The sequence below is a fragment of the Artemia franciscana genome, chromosome 13 (assembly GCF_032884065.1).
Source record: "Artemia franciscana chromosome 13, ASM3288406v1, whole genome shotgun sequence".
Lineage (NCBI taxonomy): Eukaryota > Metazoa > Arthropoda > Branchiopoda > Anostraca > Artemiidae > Artemia > Artemia franciscana.
Genome location: NC_088875.1, coordinates 41,421,707 through 41,447,768, shown reverse-complemented (window position 1 = coordinate 41,447,768; position 26,062 = coordinate 41,421,707). Strand labels below are relative to the sequence as shown.

Here is a 26,062-nt window from a genome sequence, read left to right as displayed (position 1 = left end):
AAATTCTAAGAATCAATAGATTGGTTTAAAAGGAAAATCAGAGGCTTAATGCCGGTCAGGATTTAAAATAAGAGCTCTGAGTCGCGATGTCCTTCTAAATATCAAAATTCATTAAGATCCGATCACCCACTCGTAAGTTATAAAAACCTAATTTTTTCTAATTTTCCCTCTCCCTTTAGCCCCCCAGATGGTCGAAACTGGGAAAACGACTTTATCAAGTCAATTTGTGCAGCCCCCTGACACGCCTACCAATTTTCATCGTCCTGGCACGTCCAGAAGCACCAAACTCGCCAAATCACTGAACCCCTCCCCCCAACTCCCCCAACGACAGCGAATCCAGTACGGTTACGTCAATCACGTATCAAGGACATTTGCTTATTCTATCCACCAAGCTTCATCCCGATTCCTCCACTCCAAGTGTTTTCCAAGATTTCCCCCTCCAATTCCCCCCAATGTCAAAAGATATGGTCGGAATTTGAAATAAGAGCTCTGAGACATGAATTCCTTCTAAATATCAAATTTAATTAAGATCCGATCACTTATTAGTAACATAAAAATACCCCAATTTTCACGTTTCCCAAGAATTCCGGTCTCCCCCTCTAACTCCCCCCGATGTCACAGGATCTGCTCTGAATTTAAAATTAGAGCTTTAAAGCACAAGATCCTTCTAAATCTCAAATTTCATTAAGATCTGGTCACCCGTTCGTAAGTTACAAATGCCTAAATTTTCAAAATTACCCCCCCCCCCCCAACTCCACCAAAGAGAGCAGATCCGTTCCGGTTATGTCAGTCACGTATCTTAGACAGGTTTTTATTCTTCCCATCCAGTTTCATCCTGATCTCTCCGCTTTAAGTATTTTCTAAGATTTCTGGTCCCCCCAACTGCCTCCCCCAATGACACTGGATCCGGTTGAGATTTAAAATAAGAGATCTGAGTTACGAGGTCCTTCTAAATCTGAAGTTTCATGAAGATCCGATCACTCTTCGTAAGTTAAAAATATGTCATTTTTTCTAATTTTCAGGATTAACCCCCCCCCCCCCCGATAGAGCGGATCCGTTCCAATTATGTAAATCGTGTATTTAAGATTTCTGATTATTTTTCCCACCAATTTTCATCCAAATCCCTCCAATCTAAGCGTTTTCCATGATTTTAGGTTCCCACACCCAAAACTCCCCCCAATGCCACCAAATCCGGTCGGGATTTAAAATAAGAGCTTCGAGGCACGATATTCTTCTAAATATTAAATTTCATTGAGATCCGACCACCCGTTCGTAAGTTACAAGTACCTCAATTTTTCTAATTTTTCAGAATTAACCTCCCCCCCCCAACTACCCCAAAGAGAGAGGATCCGTTCCGTTTATGTCAATCATGTATCTAGGACTTGTGTTTATTTTTCCCACCATGTTTCTTCCCGATCCCTCTACTCTAAGTGTTTTCCGAGATTTTAGGTTTCCCCCTCCCAACTCCCCCCCCCCCCAATGTCACTAGATCCGGTCGGGATTTGAAATAAGAGCTCTGAGACACGATATCCTTCTAAATATCAAATTTCATTGAGATCCGATCACCGTTCGTAAGTTAAAAATACCTCATTTTTTCTAATTTTTCAGAAATAACACCCCCCCCCCAACTGCCCCAAAGAGAGCGGATCTGTTCCGGTTATGTCAATCATGTATCTAGAACTTATGCTTATTTTTCCCACCAAGTTTCATTCCGATCCCTCCACTCTAAGCGTTTTCCAAGATTTTAGGTTTTACTACTGCTACTACTACTAATAACTCACAGCAGCACCAAGTCGCCTGAGGCCAACACTGCTGTGCGCGCTCCTCCTTCAAACCAATCTGTTCAAAGCCTCCCTCTTTACATCCTCCCAGGAAGTTCCCATTTCCTTTTAATCTTTGACATCCTCCCACCTATGACAAGGACGGCCTGCTTTCCGTTTAGCCCAAGAACGTTGACCGAAAAGGACAATCTTCGGCAATCTGTCATCCTTCCTCCGCAGGACGTGGCCTAGTAATCTCAACCTTTCTTGCATTATAGCCCTAAAAAATGGGATTGAACAACATTTTTTGTACAGCCTGCTGTTTAACATACGGTCAGTCAGCCAGGTACCGAGAACAATCCGTAGGCAATTCCTCTGGAAAACTTCTAGTAAATCTTCATCCGCTTTTCAGAGCACCCATATTTCAGAGTCGTATTTCACTGTAGCTTCCAATATTCTAATCTTGGTTTGCAGACTTATCTTCCTATTCTTCTAAACTCTTTTTAACTGTGAAACAACAACATTAGCCTTGGCTATTCTGCTTTTAACATCTTCACTGCTCCCACCGTCTTTACTAATAATACTACCAAGGTAAGTGAAGCTGCCCACCTGATCAATATTTTCGTTACCCAACGTCACCTTTTGGTCTTCCCTTATTCCTAGCCTAAGTAATTTAGTCTTCTTAACATTGATTTTCAAACCTATTCTAGCACCCTGAACACGTAGGACCTCTAAAAATTCATTCATTTTGCTCACACATTAATCTAATATGCTTAAATAATCAGCATCATCTAAGTCCAGGAGAGTTCTTCTTCCACATTTGATTCCGTGGCTTCCCATTGCCTTTCCTGTGCTCCTTAAGACATAGTTCATCAAAATAATCTATATAAAGAGGAATCGAAGATATCAGATGTCTTAAAGATAGATCTGAAGATATCGGATATCAGTTGCGACCCCCTAATGAAATGAAGAAAAAAAAATATAATCCATGCCCCTTGACTCTCCAGATGTGGACCCCTCTTGAACCTCCCCCACCCCATAATAAAAATGCTGGAGCTACAACCTTGAAAAAAATAGTTGGATGCAAACACCAATGATTAGCCTTAAATAGGTTACGTACGATTATGAAGATATCATCTGAAAGTTGATATCAAAACAAATAAATACCACAAATAAAATGGATAAATACCAAAAAATAAAATAAATAACTATCAATGTAAAATAAACGCCTAGCTCTTAAGCGTCTTGGGTATTTTGAAATTGCCCACATTGCAAATCACAATTACGTAAGAGATACATTTTCTTTTAGCCCTTCCCAGGTTCTGTTTTTAACCTGTTGTAGCACAGTGGATTGATGTTCTTCTTGGGAATATGGGGCCCAGGGTTCGATCCCCGCCGCAGCAAGGTTGGGCGACAAGCTACTTGCTACTTGTCCCTGTAAAGAAAACACCCAGCAACTGAAACGTTGATTCGATGCCCTATGCGCCAGCAATGGCTCTGGAGGATCTTTATCCTTTATCTTTTAGGTTCTGTTTTTATACCTAATCAAGTAAAAGTTTTTCTATTTCTATCTTTAAGATTCTTACCTTTTCTCCTGTATATTTTTCTAATCTATCTCTTCCTTTAACTATCAGCTTTATTTCAAAAGAGCGAAATTAAGGGCAGAAGGAGAATTTGAGAAAAACGAGGGATTTTAAAAATTGTCGATACTGTTGTACCATATATTGTACCATATTTTTGAAATAAGCGAGAAAAAATATGAGCTTTCTATCCGTTTCATATGTCGAAGTAGAAAACTCCGAAACTTTCCAGTGGCTAGTATTATTCCATCACGATTTTCGCTTTCGTTTTATTGCAGCATAATTTTGTTTTGTAGTGTAGGGTGATTTTTCTGTTTGTTTCCTTTTCTTTCGTTTATTAAGGATAAGGCTGGCACTTTATTATATCAGCTTCAAGTTGATAAGGTCCTTTCGAATCCAAAAATGACGTTCGAATTATTGGAACATCAGACTCAACATCTATTTATATAAAAAATGCACTGTCTGTCTGTCGGTTACAGTATTTACAATAAAAAAAGGATAAAAAACTAGAAAATAAAGAAGAAAAAGAAAACTAAAAAAAAAGAATAAAACTAAAGAAGAAAAAAAGGAAAAAACTAAAAAAATAAAGAAGAAAAAGAATACTAAAAAAAGAAGAAGAAAAACACAAAAAAACTAAAAAAAAATAAAAGAAAAACTAAAAAAAATAAATTAATAAAAAATAATGAAAAACTAACAATAAAATGAAAAAAAATAAAAAAATAATTGCAATAACTAATTATAATAAAATTGCAATAAATGAAATTATATTAAAATTGCAATAAAATATTTTGCAATATGAAAGGTTTCATTTCAGTAATTTGCAAAGCGCCACAGCAATGCGTGGCAGCTGTCAGCTAGTTACTAATAATACTTTAAGCATTATTACTTAAATATTTAAATTATTTTAGTTGAGGAGGAAAATCCCCTTTCATATACGGAGTAATTTCTGTTCGTTTTAAGACGAAATTTGTAATTTAATTTTTTTTCTAAATGGTTTTCTCATAGTTTTAATCGGAAGATTTTGAGAAAAAGGAAATCCTCGTTTTAAATTTTAATGCTGCTCCTCACTTTCAGTAGAAAAAACTTTTCATATTTATTTTTTCATTGTTTTTTTTAAATAATGCTAGAAAATCCTGCGTCCCCAACCTTGAAAGTCTCTTCCCCCATGAGAAGTTTTTCCAAGGATGGATCCTCCCACATAGCCCCCCGACCTCAACTTCCCTTCCCCAAACCAAAAAATCCCCCTGAAAACGTCCGTACACTTCCCAGTAACCATTACTATATGTAAACACAGGTCCACCTAAAAAGGGCACTAGAACTTTTAATTTCCGTTAGAATGAGCCCTCTCGCGACATTCTAGGACCACTGGGTCGATACGATCACCCCTGGGGAAAAAAAACAAACAAAAAAAAAAATAAACACGCATCCGTGATTTGTCTTCTGGCAAAAAATGCGAAATTCCACATTTTTGTAGATAGGAGCTTGAAACTTCTACAATAAAGTTCTCTGATACGCTGAATCTGATGGTGTGATTTTCATTAAGATTGTATGACTTTTAGGGGGTGTTTTCTCCTATTTTCTAAAATGAGGCAAATTTTCTCAGGCTCGTAAATTTTGATAGGTCAGACTTATCTTGATGAAAGTTATATATTTAAAATCAGCATTAAAATGCGATTTTTTTGATGTAACTATTGGTATCAAAATTCCATTTTTTAGAATTTCGATTACTATTGAGCCGGGTCGCTCCTTACTACAGTTCGTTACCATGAACTGTTTGAGAGCCACTAAATGGACTCAACTTAGTCTATTAAAGATAAGATTGGCACCTTAATTTTGTTTCGTAGTGTAGGGTGATTTTTCTGTTTGTTTTCTCTTCCTTTGCTTATTAAGGATAAGATTGGCACCCTATTAAAACTTCAAACATACTAGGAGTTGACAGGTCTCGTAGCAACTTCAAGTTGATTAGGCCCTTTCGAATCCAAAAATGGCGTGCTTTTGATAATCGGAATTTCAGATTCAAATTACTCATAATATCTCAAGCATTATTACTTAAGTATTTAAATTATCCTTACTAAATATTATTATACTTGCCATGTAGCTTTCCTTTTTGCTCGAGCTCGAACAACCTAGTCTCCTCCACTAAAATATAGTTCAGCGTACGTTCCAGAAAGGAATACAGAAGGACAGAATAGAAAACAGAAAAAAGAGAGAAAAAAGAGAAAAAAAAGAGAATATATAGTAAAAAAGAGATAAAAAGAGAAAAAAAGAAAAAAGAGAAAAAATACCTCGGAAGACAGAACGTTCTTCTTTAATCCTGGAAACTTTAACATCTTCTTTAGAGGCCTTGAAACCTGATTTCTTGCATCCTCTGCCAGCATAGTATGATTGGGGACAGTTTTAAGATGCCTCACAAGATGTATGTAATCGAGCATTAGATTAGGAATGTATTCAATATAGAATCTTGTTAAATGCAATAGTAAACACGAGACCAACTTCCCTTGAGCATTTCTAGAGAAAAATCCCTGGAAATAAAATCAAATATATATATATGAATATATTATAGGAATAATATAAAATCATAGGAATATATTCAATACAGAATCTTGTTAAATGTAAAAGCAAACACGAGACCAACTTCCCTTGAGCATTTCTAAAGAAAAGCCCCTGGAAATAAAACCAGATAATATATATATATATATATATATATATAGGAATATAGTACAGGAATATTATAAAATTACAGGAATATATTCAATACAGAATCTAGTTAAATGTAATAGTAAACACGAAACCAAATTCCCTTGAGCATTTTTGGAGAAAAATTCCAGGAAATAAGAACAGATATATATAGGAATATTATAAATAGATATATATATATGTTTTTAACTACGTAAAACTTGCGAATATACAACATTCTTCGATGTCCCATTGTCTGTGCATATAAATAGATTGTAAGGTTTACCGACTCTTGAACATGCAACATAAAATTGTCCATGGGAAAAACAAACCGTATTCAGATCTATACCACATTATTCTAATGATTGCCCTTGAGCTTTGTTGATCGAATATTCCCTGTGTCCCCGTCGTCATTTATATATCCCCCTGTGCCCCAGGCATCCCCGTTGTAGTTGTGTCCCTGTGTCCCGGTCGTCATTTATATTCCCAGTATCCCGTTCGTCATTTGTGTCCCAGTGTCCCGGTCGCTATTTGTGTCCCGGTCTGTAATTTATCTTTGAGTGTCCCGGTCGTCATTTACATCCCCCGGTCGTTATTTGTGTCCCAGTGTCCCAGTATGTAATTTCTCTTTGAGTGTCCCGGTCGTCATTTATATTCCCTGTGTCCCGGTTTTTAGTTTTCTTTTTCTCCTTTATTTTTCAGGTTTTTTCCTTTTTTTAGTTTTTTTTTCAGTTTTTAGTTTTTTTTATTAGTTTTAAGTTTTTTTTCCTTTTTAGTTTTTTTTGTAGTTTTTACCTTTTTTAGTTTTTTTTTTAGTTTTTTTTTCTTTTTTAGTTTTTAGTTTTTTACCTTTTTTTAGTTTTTTTTTAGTTTTTTAGCTTTTTTAGTTTTTTAGTATCTTCTTTTTATTTATTTTTTTGTAGTTTTTACCTTTTTTAGTTTTTTTTTCTTCTTTTGTATTAATGCTAAAGCCAAGGTTATATATATATATACATATATATATATATATATATATATATATATATATATATATATATATATATATATATATATATATATATATATATATATATATATATATATATATATATATATATACTAGCTGTTGGGGTGGCGCTTCGCGCCACCCCAACACCTAGTTGGTGGGGGCGCTTCGCGCCCCCCCCCCCAAGCCCCCCCGCGCGCGTAAGTCGTTACGCGCCATATTAGTTACGCGCCATTGTAGTTGTGTATATATATATATATATATGTTTTTAACTACGTAAAACTTGCGAATATACAACATTCTTTGCTGTCCCATTGTCTGTGCATATAAATAGATTTTCAGGTTTACCGACTCTTATTTTTTTAGTTTTCTTTTTCTCTTATTTTTCAGTTTTTTCCTTTTTTTTAGTTTTTTCTTTTTTAGTTTTTAGTTTTTTTTAGTTTTTTACCATTTTTTAGTTTTTTTAGTTTTTTTAGTTTTTTAGCTTTTTTAGTTTTTTTATTAGTTTTTAGTTTTTTTATTAGTTTTTAGTTTTTTTTTTTTAGTTTTTGCCTTTTTTTTAGTTTTTTCAGTTTTTTTTTAGTTTTTTGCCTTTTTTTATTTTTTTCAGTTTTTTTTTAGTTATTAGATTTTTACCTTTTTTTAGTTTTTTTTTAGTTTTTTAGCTTTTTAGTTTTTTTTTCTTTTTAGATTTTTTTTGTAGTTTTTACCTTTTTTAGTTTTTTTCTTCTTTTGTATTAGTGTGAAATAATTCAGACGTCATATGCGGACAAACATGACGTCACCTGATCCATCCACAGATCCACACACAGACAACTTATTTTTATATATATAGATATATATATGTATCTATATCAAACAGTTCGTGGTAACGAACTGTAGTAAGGAGCGACCCGGCTCAATAGTAACCAAAACTCTAAAAAATGGAATTTTGATACCAATAGCTACATCAAAAGAATCGCATTTTAATGCTGGTTTTAAATATATAAGTTTAATCAAGTTTAGTCTTACCCATCAAAAGTTACGAGCCTGAGAAAACTTGCGTTATTTTAGAAAATAGGGGGAAACGCCCCCTAAAAGTCATAGAATCTTAACAAAAATCACACCATCAGATTCAGCGTATCAGAAAACCCTACTGTAGAAGTTTCGAGCTCCTATCTACAAAAATGTGGAATTTTGCATCTTTTGCCAGAAGGCAGATCACGGATGCGTGTTTATTTGTTTTTTTGTTTTTTTTTTTCCCCAGGGGTGATCGTATCGACCTAGTTGTCCTAGAATGTTGCAAGAGGGCTCATTCTAACGGAAATGAAAAGTTCTAGTGCCCTTTTTAAGTGACCAAAAAAATTGTAGGGTACCTAGGCCCCCTCCCACGCTAATTATTTTCCCAAAGTCAACGGATCAAAATTCTGAGATAGCCATTTTATTCAGCGTAGTCGAAAAACCTTATAACTATGTCTTTGGGGACGACATACTCCCCCACAGTCCCCGTGGGAGGGGCAACAAGTTACAAACTTTGACCTGTGCTTACATATAGTAATGGTTATTGGGAAGTATACAGGCGTTTTCAGGAGGATTTTTTTGGTTTGGTGGAGGGGTTGAGAAGAGGGGGATATGCTGGGGGAACTTTCCTTCGAGAATTTGTAATGGGAGAAGAAAATTTCCATGTAATTGGCCAAAATTTCCATCCATAGTAATTTCAACTATTTATTCTACGGCTTTTGTGATTCAGGGGTCATTCTTAATGAATTGGGATAAAATTTAAGCTTTAGTGTAAAGAGCGAGGTACTGACGACGGGGCGAATCCCCTCATATATGTAATAAAAACATGAGAATACAAAAGTTCTTTACGTAAGCTAATTTATAAGTTACGTAAATCTTTTACTAATAAAAAGATTCGTAAAAAATTAAAAGTTCTAGTTGCCTTTTTAATTAACCAAAAAATCGGAGGGCAACTAGGCTTCGCCCCCGCTCTTTTTTCTCAAAATCATTCGATCAAAATTATGAGAAAGCCATTTAGCCCCCCCCCCCCAAAAAAAAAAATATACAAATTTCGTTCTGATTATTCCTCTGCGGAGAGCCAAAATCAAAACATGCATTGATTCAAAAACGTTCAGAAATTAAATAAAAAAAACAAGTTTTTTCAACTGAAAGTAAGGAGTGACATCAAAACTTAAAACGCACAGAAATTACTTCGTATATGAAAGAGGCTGCTTCCTCATCAACGCCCCGCTCTTTACGCTAAAGTTTTTTACTGTTTTAGAAAGAAGAATTGAGAGAAAGAGTCAAACTTTAGCGTAAAGAGCGGGGCGTTGATGAGGAAGCAGCCTCTTTCATATACGAAGTAATTTCTGTGCGTTTTAAGTTTTGATGTCACTCCTTACTTTCAGTTGAAAAAACTTGTTTTTTTTATTTAATATCATGAAAAGAGAAATCACCAATGCAACAGCACAAACGCATAAAGAAAAATAAAATAAAAAATAAAACACATGAAAGAGACAGAAGGAGAAAAGGAAAACGTTTTCCTAAATTAGTGATTAACATAGACCAGCACTTGAATGAGGCCTTAACCCTACTCATCCATACAATCACATAGGTCAAACAGCATAGCCATACACAATCAACCATAAAGAATAATCCATGGACAGGCAGTCATGTCGTCAATAAGTATAAGTCGTCATTTACCAAACAATAGAAACAATAAAGACAAATAATTCAGAGGCAACAACCCAACACAAGGGCTCATCAGGAGAATGCACTTGCCTATAGTTGTATGTGTGTCATGTCTGTCTGTCTGTCTGTCCGCATATGACGTCTGAATTATTTCAACACTAGCTGTTGGGGTGGCGCTTCGCGCCACCCCCCCAAGCCCCCCCCCCGCGCGCGTAAGTCGTTACGCGCCATATTAGTTACGCGCCATTGTAGTTGTGTCCCTGTGTCCCACCTGTGAATATAGATAGATATATATACATTTTTAACTACGTAAAACTTGCGATTAACAACGTTCTTTGCTGTCCCATTGTCTGTGCATATAAATAGATTGTCAGGTTTACCGACTCTTGAACATGCAACATATAATTGTCCATGGGAAAAACAATCTGTATTCAGATCTATACCTCATTATTCTAATGATTGCCCTTGAGCTTTGTTGATTGCTAATCGAACATTCCCTGTGTCCCCGTCGTCATTTATATATCCCCCTGTGCCCCCCGGTGTCCCCGTATATATATATATATATATATATATATATATATATATATATATATATATATATATATATATATATATATATATATATATATATATATATATATATATATATATATATATATATATATATATATATATATATATACATATATATATATATATATATATATATATATACATATATATATATATATATATATATATATGTATAAGGATATTATAAAATTATAGGGATATATTCAATACAGAATCTTGTTAAATGTAATAGTAAACGCAAGACCAAATTCCCTTGAGCATTTCTGGAGAAAAATCCCTATAAACAAATTAGATAAAATAAGATTATGCTATTAAAAGAACAGCAATGATAGAAAGCGGAGAGATTTCTCGATTCCCCAGAGTCCTATTTCCTAAATGATTCTTTAGTCCTATCCTCAATCGGATCTAGAAAGAGATAGTACGATATACATATGCTATAATTGTTGTGCCAGACTTGGTTAGCGGGAGATATTCCGAAACACTCATGCCAGAAAGTCCTATGTGATGACATTACTGTTTAAATAACAACAGAATCGCTAATTAATGTCCCCCCAAACGCGAATTTACAATCAAGTTTTATTATGGCTAACATCACACAAAAATTGTTAGAAGAGTTAAAAAAAAATTAAATGGTAAATTGGACGCTATTATTCCTAATTGGACGCAGAATTAAGCAATAAGCTTGACGGAGTTGCTTCTGATAATGCGTCGACGAGAACAGCAGGTATTGCTAGAGATGTGAAAATCCGTAAATCCAAAAAAAAATCAGCGAGTGTGTCGATAAATGCCCCACCCTAGAAAAAGAGCTTCCACTTATCGACGTGAAAGATCGTCGTATGAATCTTACTGACCGCGGATTACTACCAGAAGGGCCAATTAAAAAACAAGTTGAAGATAGCATAATTACATTTTTTAGGGGGCAGTTGGGTATGAGCAACGGCATATCGATAACTAAGTGCTCGTAACGGTTCACTTACTGCAAACATCACAAACAGGCGAAGTAATCAAACCAGCAAAAGTAATTTCCTTTGTTCATTTCATTATGCTCCGAGAGTCAAGTCTAGTCCATTATAAGCAGCTCAAAAAAGCTCAAAGGCGATGGAGATATTTTCTCTACGGACCTGCCCTTTCCTATTAACGTCATGTCGAACTCCCTACTTTTGAAGACGAAAGAAATGAAAGAATCACACATCGTTTCTTCTAGAGCGCATGCGATGGATATAAATGTATGGTTAGAATCAAAGAAGGTGATTCTTCACCTTGTGAAAAGATTGATAAGTAATGATTGCACCAGTGACAGCTGTGGTGCGTGATAATAAGATGATTATTAGTGTAAATCACACAAGTGCGGCTGATTAATTGTGTTAGTTACACGCAGAAAATGCGTCCACGAGTGAGGCGCGGTGCAGGTTCATGTACGGTATTAGTTCATTGCTGTTTGTTTTGCTTTTTCATTTCTTTTCTGTTGAATTTTGTCTGCCTTTTCATTGTATTCAGTGCTTTGTGCAACTTGTACTACTTACTTTGTTCTGTCTGACTTCACTATCGCCATTTTTTTTTTCTATTCTTCTTAGGCCTAAAAATCAGGTTCGGTTTTTGCTTTATATATCCCTTTCAGCTCAAGATCTGATGGTTCAGTATACTTAATTTTGGCATAATGGTTTGACTCATGGTTTATAACCATGACCATGGTTATAACTTGACATGTTTGACATGTTTATAATGTTTGACATGGTTATTGACCATGACCATGGTTTGACTCATGGTTTATAACCATGACCATGGTTTATAACCATGTTGCTGCAGGCTCCCAATAGACGCTTTGGTAAGTCGAAATAATTATAACTGGCCCAAGTGGTGAGAGACACTGAGTAGATTAAGGGATTTTGAGAAAGACCTGCTAGTTTAATTAAACTATCTTAACTATCTTTTAATAAACTATCTGTAACTAAACTATCTGTAAACTATCTGTAACTATCTTGTAATTAACTACCTGTAACTTAAATTAAACTATCTTGTGGGATTTAAAAGAAATCTTGAAGGAATAACTGTTTTACGAATTGTCAAACCCAACAATAAATTCTGCAAGATGTTGGCTACAGAACAGAGCATATAGGAGATTTATTAGTTGTTGTTAATGTTATAAATTTATAACTTACTCAGAAGCATCACTATTCAAAAGGATTAGAGGTGGTCTGAGGCGTCAGTAGATTTTACAGACTGGGTTCCCATTTTTAGTTACTGATTTTTGTTCAATTTCTCCAAAGTTACGGACTCCACTTTTTTTAACGATTGACTGAGAATGTAAGAGAAATGGAGTGTCTTTAAATACCTGATACCTATGCCATAAATAATAAGAACTGAAAAATCTATTACCTGTTTGGTAACGAGATTATGCTTCAACAATGGCTTTCGATAGTAGTGACTAGACTTTAGTGGCATATTTAATGCCCCAAGACCTAACTTTCCCACACTTAGCTCTCCAAGGTATCGCGCTCGTCCAATTCGTTCCACCATTAAGTATGCATTTATATGTAGAATAAAAGTCGGGTTCCAATTTGGGCCAAGTAATGCACGATTTCTCTTCGCTTGACTGGCAACCAAGACTAAAGCATCCCCCCATCTACAAATGCAAAAAAGTTACATTAGTAGAACAAAGGAAAGCAACTAGAGATACTATTCATATTATGGTGTTTGATAGAAAGATGTGCAAGATGTGATGATGAAAGATTTAAATGTGGAAAGAAAAAGGAAAAGATTTTAACTCATGCTGAAATTTAGGAGAACGCCTTAACGAACTGGTAAAATCATCAAACCAGAAAATAATTGAGAAACCAGAGAAAAATATCAATTTTACGAAATTCCCCCCATCTACAAATGTAAAAAAAGGTAGATCAGCAGAACGAAAAAAAAGCAACTGAAGATATTAACCATATTATAGTAGTAGATAGAAAGATTATTAGAATGTGATGAAACAATATGTATACGCGCAAAAAAAACAAAAACATTTCAATTCCTTGTGAAACATGGAAACCTTATCAACATAGTCAAACCATCAAACCAGGAAATTATGGAGAAAATATAAATTTTACGGAATTCCCCCATCTAAAAATGCAAAAAGGTAGATCAGTAGAACAAAGAAAACCATCTAGAGATACTATCCATATTATAGTAGCAGATAGAAAGATGCGCAGGATGCGATGACAAAAGATGAGTATGTGGAAATAAAAAGACAAAAATGTTATTTTTGCTCAAATTCAGAAGAACAGCTTGACAAGCTGGTTAAACCATCAAACCAGATAATTAATGAGAATAACAGAGAAAAATCTCAATTTTACGGAATTTCCCAATCTACAAATACAAAAAAAAGGAAGATCAGCAGAACAAAAATAAAAGCAACTGAAGATACTAACCATATTATGGTAGTAGATAGAAAGATGAGTGGGATGTGATGAAACAATATGTATGCGCGTACAAAAAACAAAAACAATCCAATTCCTTCTGAAACATGAAAACCGCCTTGACAATCTAGTTAAAACCATCAAACCAGGAAATTATGGAGAAAATATAAATTCTACGGAATTCCCCCCATCTACAAATGCAAAAAGCTAGATCAGTAGAACAAAGAAAATCAACTAGAGATACTATCCATATTATAGTAGCAGATAGAAAGATGCGCAGGATGTGACGACAAAAGATGTGTATGACGAAATAAAAAAAAAAGTTAATCCTTGCTCAGATTTAAAAGAACACCTTCAAAAGCTGGTCAAAGCATCAAACTAGAATATGAAATAGTAAAACAGAATAGGAAATAGTAAAATATCAATTTTACAAAATCTTCCCATCTACAAACGCAAGAAAGGTAGATCAGTAAAACAGAAAATCAACTAGAGATAAACAGTAAAATGTGTAAGATATGTATGTGGAAACAAAAACAAAAACAAAATAACTAATGCTGAAATTTAAGAGAATGCCTTGATAAGCTGCTCAAACCATCAAACCAGAAAATTATTGAGAAAATAGAGAAAAATATCAATTTTGCCAAATTCCATCATCTACAAACGAAAAAAAAATATATTTGTTAAACAAAGAAAATCAGAAAGAGATATTATTCATACAATGGTAGCAGATAGAAAGATTTTAGGATGTGATGACGAAAGATATATATGTGGAAACAACAAGAAAAAACCTTAAATCATGCTGAGATTTAGGAGAACGACTTGACAAGCTGGTCAAACCATCAAACCAGAAAATTATTGACAAAATAAAGAAAAATATCAATTTTATGAAATTCACCCATCTAAAAAATAGAAAAAAGTAGATTAGTAAGACAAAGAAAATCAACTAAAGATATTGTCCATATCATAATAGCAGATAGATTTGTAGGATGTGATTAAACAATGACGAAACACGCGCACATGTGAGTAAAAAGAGAAAAAAAGCACAATTCCTTCTGAAAATTTTGAAGACTGCCCTGAAATGCTGGTCAAAACCTTCAAACTAGAAAATTATGGAGAGAAAAGAGAGGAAAATACCAATTTTTACGAAAACTGTGATTTCATTAATACGTGAGCGCTTCAAAATTTATCAAATCTGGATAGTTTTAGATGGCGTTGGTTGTTTTTCTAAGAGACGAACTTGATTTTCTTGCCCCAACCGTTTACATATTTCCTATAAAAGTTTATTAGAAAGTAACATAATAAATGTGGATATAAAAGTGTGACCTAAATATGTGGGTGGGCAGACAAATTCGCAAGAAAATTTGTGAAAAAAAAATTAAGGTTTACAGACTTTTAACTTAAGCAAGGGTGCAGAAGCATTGACAAAATTTATTTATTAACATGTATGAGCTTCTTACTTAATAATAAAATTAATGATCATAGAAACAAAGAAGTAACGGCTGTCAGTTGCTGCTGCTGAGGTTTTACAAAATAGAGTTTGACAGTATATTTTCGACATTTTTTTTCTTCTTTTTTTGTAACTTTAATAATGATTGAGATGATAAAGTAAAATATAATCTACTATTTGAATTTTCAAAATCTTAAGTTCAAACGGTATTTTTCAAAAAAGCTAAATACATTTGGTTACAGATAATTGTTTACAAATAAATGTTGATTATTTTTCTTTAGGTAAACATTTTCTGCAGTGTTTGTTTATTCATTCAATAGAAAAACTCGGTTGGTCTATTAAGCTTCGCGAAACTCATTTTCAGCACCTTATTTGACGATCATGTTAGTAGCATTCAATAAAAGTGTACAAATGATTTATGTTCTTTGAAAAACCTCCTTAACACACTACTGTAAAGGTAGTGCTGTTAACATTTTTTAAGCACTAAGTAAGGTAAGTATTTTATGTAAGTATACTACTTAGTTAAGTAGTAAGTAAGTATTTTATACTATAAGCTAAGTATTTTATGAGTTACGTTAATAAACTTCACTATCAGCAGAAAACAAGGTTTACATTACTTTGGTGGCATTATTTTTAACACAGTATTAAAACGGCCATGTTAATAGTCCTCAGATATTACAACCCTATTTTGCGTAACCTTATTTGACGATCATCTCTGAAAGACCTCCTCAACACACTACTGTAAAGGTAGTGCCATTAACATTTTTTAAGCACTAAGTAAGGTTTATACTATTTCGGAAACATCATTTTTAACACACTATTTTTTGAGTTACGTTAATAACCTTCACTATCAGCAGAAAACAAGGTTTACGTTACTATGGTGACGTTATTTTTAACACAGCATTAAAACGGTCATGTTAATAGTCCTCAGATGTTTACGCTTACGCTTTTTCGGAAGCCTTATTGTTAACAAACTACTTTAAGCGCCGTATTAATAACATTTACTTAAAACAGTTAAAAAAGTTTACGCTACTTCAGAAACTTTTTCTTCTTTTTTTTTAAAAAGGACCTGGAATCCTAAACGGGCTCCTTTCGGCTTCTAACTGCACTTTTTCACTCATTTTCCACATTTTGACAACCATAAAGCAATTAAAAAAATACATAATACAATTTTTGATTGACTTGTGGAAAGTCCATGTATTTAAGCTGTCTGTCTCAGCAGATTAAGGCCTAAAGGCCGGCTGGTGCCGATACGGCTCTTCCTGCTTGCTCAAGCTCTCTTCTGCACAAGTTTCATAAGTAAAAAAAAAAAAATTAATTATAAATCTCTCAAAGCCTAACTAATTTATTAACACATCAATGGCCTCTCTGTAAACCTTCTTTTCAATGAAAGCTGGTAAAGGAACAGCCACAATCAGGAACCGCCATTTTTAAGAGACTATTTTGAGGGTTACGCTGATAAATTTACTTTAATAAGTTAGAACTATTTAGTTTACACTTTATCTGAAACTATATTTCTAACAGGGTATTTTCAGGGCAACGTTAATAACGTTTACTTTCAGCAGTTAACAAGATTTATATTATTTTGGAAACATCATTTTTAACACACAATTTAAACAGCCACGTTAATAAAGCTCAGAAGTTAGCAAGGTTTACGCTATTTCAGAAGCCTCAATCTTAACGCACCATTTTATGGGTCGTTGCTTTACGCGGTTAATAATGTTCATGCTAAGTTACAAATGTTAAATTTTACATACCATTTTGAGGTTCAAGCCAATAATGTTTACCTTAGGCAGGTAGTAGGGCTTACTCTATTTCAAAAACCGTTATTTCTATCATCAAGCCTATCCCCCCAGGGGATACCTAGTAAAGAACAAACCCCATAGTAACGCGTTTGGAAGAAATGCGTTACTTACAAAACACGTTTTGGTAGATACTGAGAAAGGAAGAAGAATCGCTACTGGAATTTGATTCAAAAATAGTAACTGTTATTTCAGTTAATCTTAATGATTATTAAGATTAATGGTTAAACTTAATAGTTAAGTTTTTTCAACTGAAAGTAGTGAGCGACATTAAAACTTAAAACGAACAGAAATTATTTTGTATATGAAAGGGCCTGTCCCCTCCTCAACGTATCGCTCTTTACGCTTACGTTTTTTATTGTTTTCATAAGTGGAGTTGGGACAAAGAGTCAAACTTTGGCGTAAAGAGCGAGGCCTTAAGGAGGGGACAACCCGTTTCATATACGGAATAATTTCTGTTCGTTTTAAGTTTTAATGTTGCTCCTTACACTGAGTTGAAAAAACTTGTTTTTTATTCAATTTTTGAACATTTTTGAATTAACGCATGTTTTGATTTTGGCTCACTGCACATGATAATTAAAGCGAGATTTGCATATTAATTTTTTTTTGGCTAAATGGCTTTCTCATAGTTTTGATCTTCCGATCTTGATAAAAAAGGGTGGAGGAGGAGGCCTAGTTCCCCTTCAATTTTTGCTTACTTAAAAAGGCAACTAAGAGCTATTCATTTTTTTACGAAAGTTTTTATTAGTAATAAATATACGTAACTTACGAATTAACTTACGTAACGAACTTTTATATTTGTATATTTTTATTACGTATATGAGGGGGTTGGCCCCCTCGTCAATACCTCGCTCTTTACACTAAAGCTTGAATTTTGTCCCGAATCTTTAAAAATGACCCCTGAATCACAAAGGTCGCAGAATAAGTAGTTGAAATTACTAAAAATACTTTAGCGTAAAGAGCGAGGTATTGAGGAGGAGACGAACCCCCTTATACGTAATAATTTATGTTCGTTTTAAGTTTTCATGTTGCTCCTTACTTCCTGTTAAAAAAAACTTTTTTATTATTTATTTTCTCTTTTTTTTTTAATAATGCTAGAAAATCCTGCACCCCCTTCATGGAAATTCTCTTCCCTCATGATAAAGTCCTCCATGGAAAGATCCTCCGACGTAACCCCCTCCCCCCTCAAACACTAAAAAGTCGTCATGAAAACGCCTGTACACTTCCCAATAACTATTCCTATATATAAACAATGGCCAGAGTTTTTAACTTGCAGCCCCTCCCCCGGGGACTGTGGGAGATTAATTTGTCCCCAAAGACATAGTTATTAGGTGTTTCGACCATTCTGAACAAAGTGTCTGTATCAAAATTTAGATTCGGTGACTTTGGGAAATAATGAGCGTGGGAAGGGGACTAGGTGCCCTCCAATTTTTTGGTCACTTAAAAAGAGCACTAGAACTCTTATTTTCCGTTAGAATGAGCCGTCTCGCGACATTCTGGGACCAATAGGACCACTGGGTCAATACGATCACCCTAAAAAAAACAAGGAAAAACAGCAAAAAAACAAATAAACACGCATCCGTGATCTGTCTTTTGGCAAAAAAAAAATACAAAATTCCACAGTTTTGTAGATAGGAGCTTGGAATTTCTACAGTAGGGTTCTCTGATACACTGAATCTGACGATGTAATTTTTTCTAAGATTCTATTACTTTTAGGGGGTGCTCCCCCATTTTCCTAAATAAGAAAAATTTTCTCAGGCTCGTAACTTTTGATAGGTAAGTTGATGAAACTTATATTTAAAATCAGCATTAAAATACAATTCTTTTATGTAACTATTGGTACCAAAATTCCGTTTTTTAGAGTTTCGGTTACTATTGAGCCAGGTGGCTCCTTACTAAAGTTCGTTACCGCAAACTGTTTGAGATATTACTGTTTTAAGAATCGCCATAATAACGTTTAGTTTTAGCAGTTAGTAAGGTTTATAATATTTTAGGTCCGTCTTTAAATTCATATTGTCAAGAATTGAGACTTACTTCTGAGACACTTGTTCAAAGGACATGTTCCTTATTTCTTGAGTCACTTCTGTACGAGTAAAATATTCTGCACAAGATCCACGGTTGCCAGTTATTTTATCTTCAATTGGCTTCACTGGATAAATATCCTCAATTGGTTCAGTCTGCAAAATCCAAATTTAAGCTACTTCAATCTCCTTCTTTGTCAAAAATAAAATATCTGTTTTAAACACAAAAAAATAAGCGCCTTAAAATCACATCTCTAACTCATAAATGGAATTGTTTATCTACATCACGGCATATATATATATATATATATATATATATATATATATATATATATATATATATATATATATATATATATATATATATATATATATATATATATATATATATATATATATATATATATACATATATATATATGTATATATATATATATATATATATATATATATATATATATATATATATATATATACATACATATATATATGTATATATATATATATATATATATATATATATATATATATATATATATATATATATACATATATATATGTATATATATATATATATATATATATATATATATATATATATATATATATATATATATATATATATATATATATTGTGTAAGGTGCAGCCCTTGACCCAAGGAATGTGTAAGTTGTCGTCCCCAGAGTCAAAGATATTGAACCTTTCGGCTATGCCGAACAAGATGGCTGTCTCGAATTTTGATTGGATCTTAGGTAAAAAAAAGGGACACGAAAGGGGAGCTGTCTTCCCTCCTATCTCTTTCGACTTTTTAAAGGGCACTAGATCTTTTAGTTTTTAATCAAACGAGCCTTTCCGAAATTTGAAAACATATGAAATAATAAAAAGAAAATAAGTTTGTCATCTTCTGTAAACCCTTAAAGGCTAGAATACAATTTGTAAAGTACAGAAACAATAGATGTTTTGAAGTGTATGTGATTTTATTTTTGTTATAACCAGTTCAGAATTTGCGTATAATTTAAACAAGCTATAGCTCACAACCACCCCTTTATTTGGAGCACCATAAAATAGAGAGCCCAAGAAAACACAGACCCCGCCCTTTTTTTAGCAATCTTATTTTTCTACCTCAATCAGTATCTATCGTCAATTAATTATTTGGAACTTGATACCTTTCTTTATAGCACTTAAAACATCTATCTGTAATTTGTACAACTACAAAACTTTGTATTTTCGTCGATAGGGGGTTGAAACTTCTGCAAAATGGTTCTCTAATATGATGAATTTGTTGGGACAAATGATCCCTGACAAATGATCCCAGGCTTATAAGTTCTGCTGTGTAACTTAAAACCTGACTTGATCGTAGCATGTCTTTAAACCAAAATTTTTACCTAACTATGGTCAAAACCTAACCTAATTTTAATTCTTTTAATTCTTTTGCTCCAACAATTCCACAGAAATCTACAGAATAACCAGTATGTCTCTAGTACTGTCCCAGCAAAAGAAATTCCGTGGTTCCTAAATACTCTAAACTTCAGAAGATTTCTTCTTCATATGTTTTTAAGAAGAAGGTCCTACTAGTCATTATTATTCCAAAAATATCTAATCCACTTTTAGGTCTACACAGGTACAACCCTTGCAAGAAGGGGGAGAGGTACACAGATATAAGGATACAAAAGAACTTTTTACTATTAGCCCAAGTCAATCATTAATAGCTCTTTTCCACAAACTGTCTGACTTTTTGTCACTTGAGTTAGTTGAACATACCCCTCAACATGCCCTGAAAGCTTCAATCCCATACTGCAAGCCGTTCTTGAGGTACTACTAATTCACCCTTTTCACAGCCTGTATATACGCAAAGTGTTCTAACTGAATTCAACAACTCCTTCAACATTGCCTGAAAATTTCTCTTAATACCCTTAGATTTAGCGTTAGTATTAAGAGTAGCAGAATAAGTATAAGTTGTGGTTGCATATAGCCCATTCTGGTTGGTTCAAGATCTCCCCAATATTCTCTGAAAATTTCGACTTAATGCCCAATGCTGCTCATGGGGTATGGTGGTTAAATCTTTTTATTGACCTGATTCGACATAGTGCGTTTCGATTAAATTCAACATCCTCCTCAACATTCCCTAAAGGTTTCACTTTGCCCTTAGCTTTAGTAGTACGGAGAAGTAGTAGCAGTAGTAGTAGTAATATCCTTAGCCTTAGTAGTAATTACAACAAAAGTAGGTGGTGTAGATAAATAAGTGGTGATAGTAGCAGTGTGAGTAGCAGTAAATAACATTCCCTCACAACTTTACCTGAATGCCATCGGCTTTTTTATACACGAAAGGTCAAACATACCCCCCTTCCCCAAAAACAAATTCTATATGTAAGGAATGGGCAAATTGTATAAGTTGCAGCCCTTGCCCCAAGGAATGTGTTAGTTGTCGTCCCCAGAGCCATAGCTATTAAACCTTTCGACTATGCAGAACAAGGTGGCTGTCTCAAAGTTTTGATTGGATCCTAGGGGAAAAAGGAACATGAAAGGGGAGCTGTCTTCCCTCCAGTCTCTTTTGACCTTTTAAAAGGGCACTAGATCTTTTAGTTTTAATCATATCAGGCTTTCCAAAGTTTGAAAACATGTGAAATGATAAAAAAAGAAAATAAGGTTGTCATCTTCTGTAAACCCTTAAATGCTAAAATATAATTTGTAAAGTACAGAAACAATAGATATTTTGAAGCGTCCGTTATTTTATTTTTGCCATAACCAGTGCAGAATTTACATTTAAGTTAAACCAGCTATAGCTCACAACCACCAATTTATTTGGAGCACCAAAGAATAGAAAGCCCAAGAAAACACAAAACCCTTTTTTTTAGCAGCCTTTAGTCTTCTACCTCAATCAGTATCCACTGTCAATTAATTATTTGGAACTTGATACCTTTCTTTATATCGCTTGAAACATCTTACTGTAATTTGTACAACTACAAAACATTGTATTTTCGTCGATAGAGGTTTGAGACTTTTTAAATATGGTTCTCTAATGTGATGAATTTGATGGGGCAAATTGCATCAAACCATACACCCTCTGTGGGTGTTTTCTTCCTTGTTTTGATCCCTGACCAAGAATCCCAGGCTTGTAAGTTCCGTTGTGTAACTTAAAACCTGACTTGATCGTAGTATGTCTTTAATCCAAAACTTTTACCTAACTATTGTCGAAACGTGACCTAATTTTAATTTTTTTTAATTTCAAGAAGGGGGGGGAGAGGTACACAGATAAAAGAATACACAAGAGCTTTGTACTGTTAGCCCAGGTTACTCTTTCATAGCTCTCTGTCAACTGTCTGACTTTTAGTCACGTTAGTCACTGGAGCTAATACTTGTTAAGAGATTAAATTAATTGGCAATTTAGTCTGCTTCTAGGTTTTCTTAAAGTGAAGTCAATGTTTTTTTTTTTTTTTTTTTATTTAAACTGCGAAATTTAGAAACTACAAAATCCAAAAGTGTTCATTTATATCATCAACATCTTCTATTGACAAATTCTAAATGTTATCTTTGGAACTTCAATATGAACATCAATTCCCTGTTCACGCCGTTTAGCTACCAATTTCGAATATTTTCCTAGATTCAATGGCCTTGTAGGTTTTCTCACCCATGGACGATTTTCTACAATTCTTGGTCTAACAACTATAGAGTCGGGCGCAGTTTTATAAAACAAGGACGGCAGTTTTCTTGAGTTTTCCGTGAACTTTTGCATTATCTTTCTATCCACATTTTCTCTTGTACTTCCATGAGTTGGTGTTACTGGCACAATTTCCACAAGCTCTTTATTGACTTTTCCTTTAGTGATTGCACGAGCTGATTTCAGTTTAAGAGACTTTCTTCCTCTTTTTGTTTGTTTCTTTTCTTCTCTTCCATCTTTGGTAGGGATGGGAGTTGTAACCATAGAGAAACCAGTTGTTTTTTCAATATCCATTTTAGGATCTTTATCATTGGGGTATAAATTCACTCTCTCACCAATAAACTCCAGATCACTTTCATCGTCCGACAAAAACAGATCTCCCGCTAGTATGGGCAGCAGTGCACAAGTGGCGAACATTATTTTCTAAACTTATCATTCAAGTGTTTGTAACAAACTATTCCAACTCAGAGTCTGACGTGTGATTTATAGGACAGATGACGTCACTTTATATTGGGAGTCATTTACTATTTATAGAATTCTGCTTATTGAATAGATGACGTCATGCAACTGTTTGTGGTAACGAAATGTAAGTAAGCAGTAACTCTGGTCGGATAGATACCAAAACTCTAAAAAACCTTTTGATAACAATAGATACGTTAAATAAATTGGCTTTTTATGCTGATTCCAAAGATAAAAAATTCATTATGTTTTATGTTATCCCTCAAGAATAACGAGTCTGAGGAAATGTACCTCATTTTTTAAAAGGGGAAACACACTCAAAAATTTAAACTATATTAATGAAAATCACACTATCAGATTCAGCATATTTGAAAACCTTGCTGTAGAGGTTAAAAGCTTCAATCTACAAAAATGTGGAACTTGAAATTTTTTGACAGAAAAAGATCATACATGCATATTTTTGTGTTTTTTTTTTTTTTTTCAGGAATAATTATGTCAAACCAATTGTCCTGAAGATCGGTAAAGAAGCTCATTGGATTGAAAAGCAGAAGTTCTTTGAATTTATTCTGTAAACAACAGAATAGGCCTATACATTATATTTCAGAAAAATAAATTAGTGCAAAAACACTTTCAAGGCATAAATTATTTCCGTTATAGACGTATTCTATGATATAACAATGAGAATAAAAAAACAAACAACTTTGACTGGCCGTAAATACACATCTCCCCTTCCCAAAAAACATAGGGGTTTGCATAGAATAAACCTGCCAAGCTCAATTAGTATCTGAGATTATAGATTTGTGACCTGGTACATCTTATATGGAATGAACCCGGAGATGGTTGAAAGATAGGGTCTTTTTTTTTAGGAGGAATTGGTTCTCCAGCCAAAATTGCCCACCTTTCAAACTATTTCTGTTAGTGAGAAAATATGACTTTGTCCAAAACATTTCGCTTTTTTTTCTAAATGATTTCAAATTTTCCCCATATTGAATTTTTAAAGATATCAATTTAAAAAAATTACAAAAAAACAAGCTTTTCAAAGAAAAATAAAGAACTTCATTAAACCAAAAATAAGCAGAAACAAAGTCAAATGTATCTTCCAAGTATAGAACAACAACAAATCACCATCAATCAATAAATAAAACCTAAAACGAACAGAAATCACAATAAATAACCGATTCAAATACAAAACGAGCAAACTTATTATGAGTAAGACTGACAAGCCCCATACCTTCCCCAGACCAGACCATAATTTACTGAAAACAAAATTGGTTTTAAATATTTTCACTTTTTTGACTTTAATAAGTAAAAATTATTGAAACTTTAATGTATAAGTATTAGTATATATTTATTAAACTGACAATCAAGAACTTTTGTTTTTTTTTAGTAATGAGCAAATTTTGTTCTGATCTTGAGAAGGCATGGAAATTGTCAACCTACTACTGAGGCGAAAGCATTAAAGTGGAGATTTCAGGGAATGTTTAAGGGGATGCTGAACAAAGTTCAAATACACTTTGTTCATGTAGGTTGTAAAAAGGGTGTTTCAACAATATCTCAGGAACAGCGCTGAGCATCAAGTTGAAACTTTCAGGGTATGATCAGGGGGGGGGGGGTGTCGAACTAACTAAAAAGCACTATATGAATATTAATACTGCTGCTGGTAAAATTTCTACTACTACTGAGGCTAAATTGGAACTTTTTATCGAATGTTTAGGGGGAGTTACAATCATATCAGAACACACTATGTGCATGCAGGTTTTCAAAAGAGAATATAAGCAATATCTCAGGAACGGCTTAGAATATTAAGTTGAAACTCTCAGGGCATATTGAGGGAAATAATGAACTAAACGAAAGAGACTATGTGGATACTACCAATAAAACTACTACAGCTTCGATTACTATTAATACTCCTGAGGCTATGAGGATTAGGATGAAGCTTTCAGGAATACTTATTGGAATGTGAACTAAATCAAAGCACGCTATTGAGACGCAGATTTTCAATAGGATGTAGGTGCAATTTATCAAGAACACCTTAGTGCATTAAACTAAAAGTTTCAGGGCTGGTTGAGAGGGATGTTGAACTAAGCAAAAAGCATTCTAAGCATACTGCTAATACTACTGCTGCTGCTACTTCTACTACTGCTACAATCGCTACTTCTGAGGCTGAGGGCAGGAAGATGAAACGTTAAGTAATGGTTTAGGAGGGGAAGAGAACAAAATTTCATAGAAAAACAAAAGGTGCTATATGCATACTACTACTAATGCTATTACTTCTAATACTATCACAGCTAATGCTGTTCCAAAATTTAAGGGTATAAGGTGAAGGTATTTGGGAATGTTTAGGGAGGCGTTGAACTAAATTAAAACACACTATGAGCATGTAGATTGTCAAAAAAGTGAACCAGCAATGTCTCATAAACACCTTAGATCTTTAAATTGAAACTTTCAGAGTATGTTGAGGCGGATTTTGAACTAACCAAAATACACTATAAACATACTACTGCTACTGCTACTGCGATTACTGCTACTAGTGAGGCTAATCATATTAAGGTGAAACTTTTACGGAAAGTGAAGGGAGAGTTTCAACTGGATCAATCATACCATATGCATGCAGCTTAGAGTATCAAGCTGAAACATTCAGAGCACTATGAGGGAGATGCTCAACTAACTAAAAGGCACTATGTGCATGTTACTTCTATTGTGGCTACTGCTAAGACTAATACTTTTACTGAGGCTAAGGATATTAAGGTGAAACTTCTAGGGAATATTTAGGGGGATGTTGAATTAAATCAAAATGTACTATGTGATTTGAGCTTGCCAAATGGATGTACGAGTAGCTTTTCAGGAACAGCGAAGAGCATTAATTGGAAACTTTCAGGGCTTGTTGTGAGGCATGTTGAACTAAGCAAAGGGTATTCAATGACTGATTTTACTGCTGTTATTGCCACTAGTTCTACTACGTTTACTGCTACTACAGAGGCTATGGGTAAGAAGATGAAACGTTCAGGATATGTTTAGGGGGATGCTGA

At 34.0% G+C, this 26,062-nt stretch overlaps 1 protein-coding gene across 3 annotated transcripts in view; it reads right to left on the bottom strand.

The window, feature by feature from the left end:
• Nucleotides 1-26,062, bottom strand: part of LOC136034944 (general transcription factor 3C polypeptide 1-like) — a 136,030-nt gene that overhangs the window by 92,540 nt on the left and 17,428 nt on the right. For all 3 annotated transcript variants that reach the window (XR_010619301.1, XM_065716482.1, XM_065716483.1), the window contains exons 4-6: nucleotides 18,929-19,071; nucleotides 12,621-12,867; nucleotides 5,626-5,862 (exon numbers count right to left, since the gene is read on the bottom strand). Coding sequence is in view for 2 of the 3 variants with exons in the window: in XM_065716482.1 (XP_065572554.1) it covers nucleotides 5,626-5,862; nucleotides 12,621-12,867; nucleotides 18,929-19,071 (627 nt within the window). In the remaining variant the exon portion in view is untranslated. The remainder of the gene's footprint in view (nucleotides 1-5,625; nucleotides 5,863-12,620; nucleotides 12,868-18,928; nucleotides 19,072-26,062) is intronic.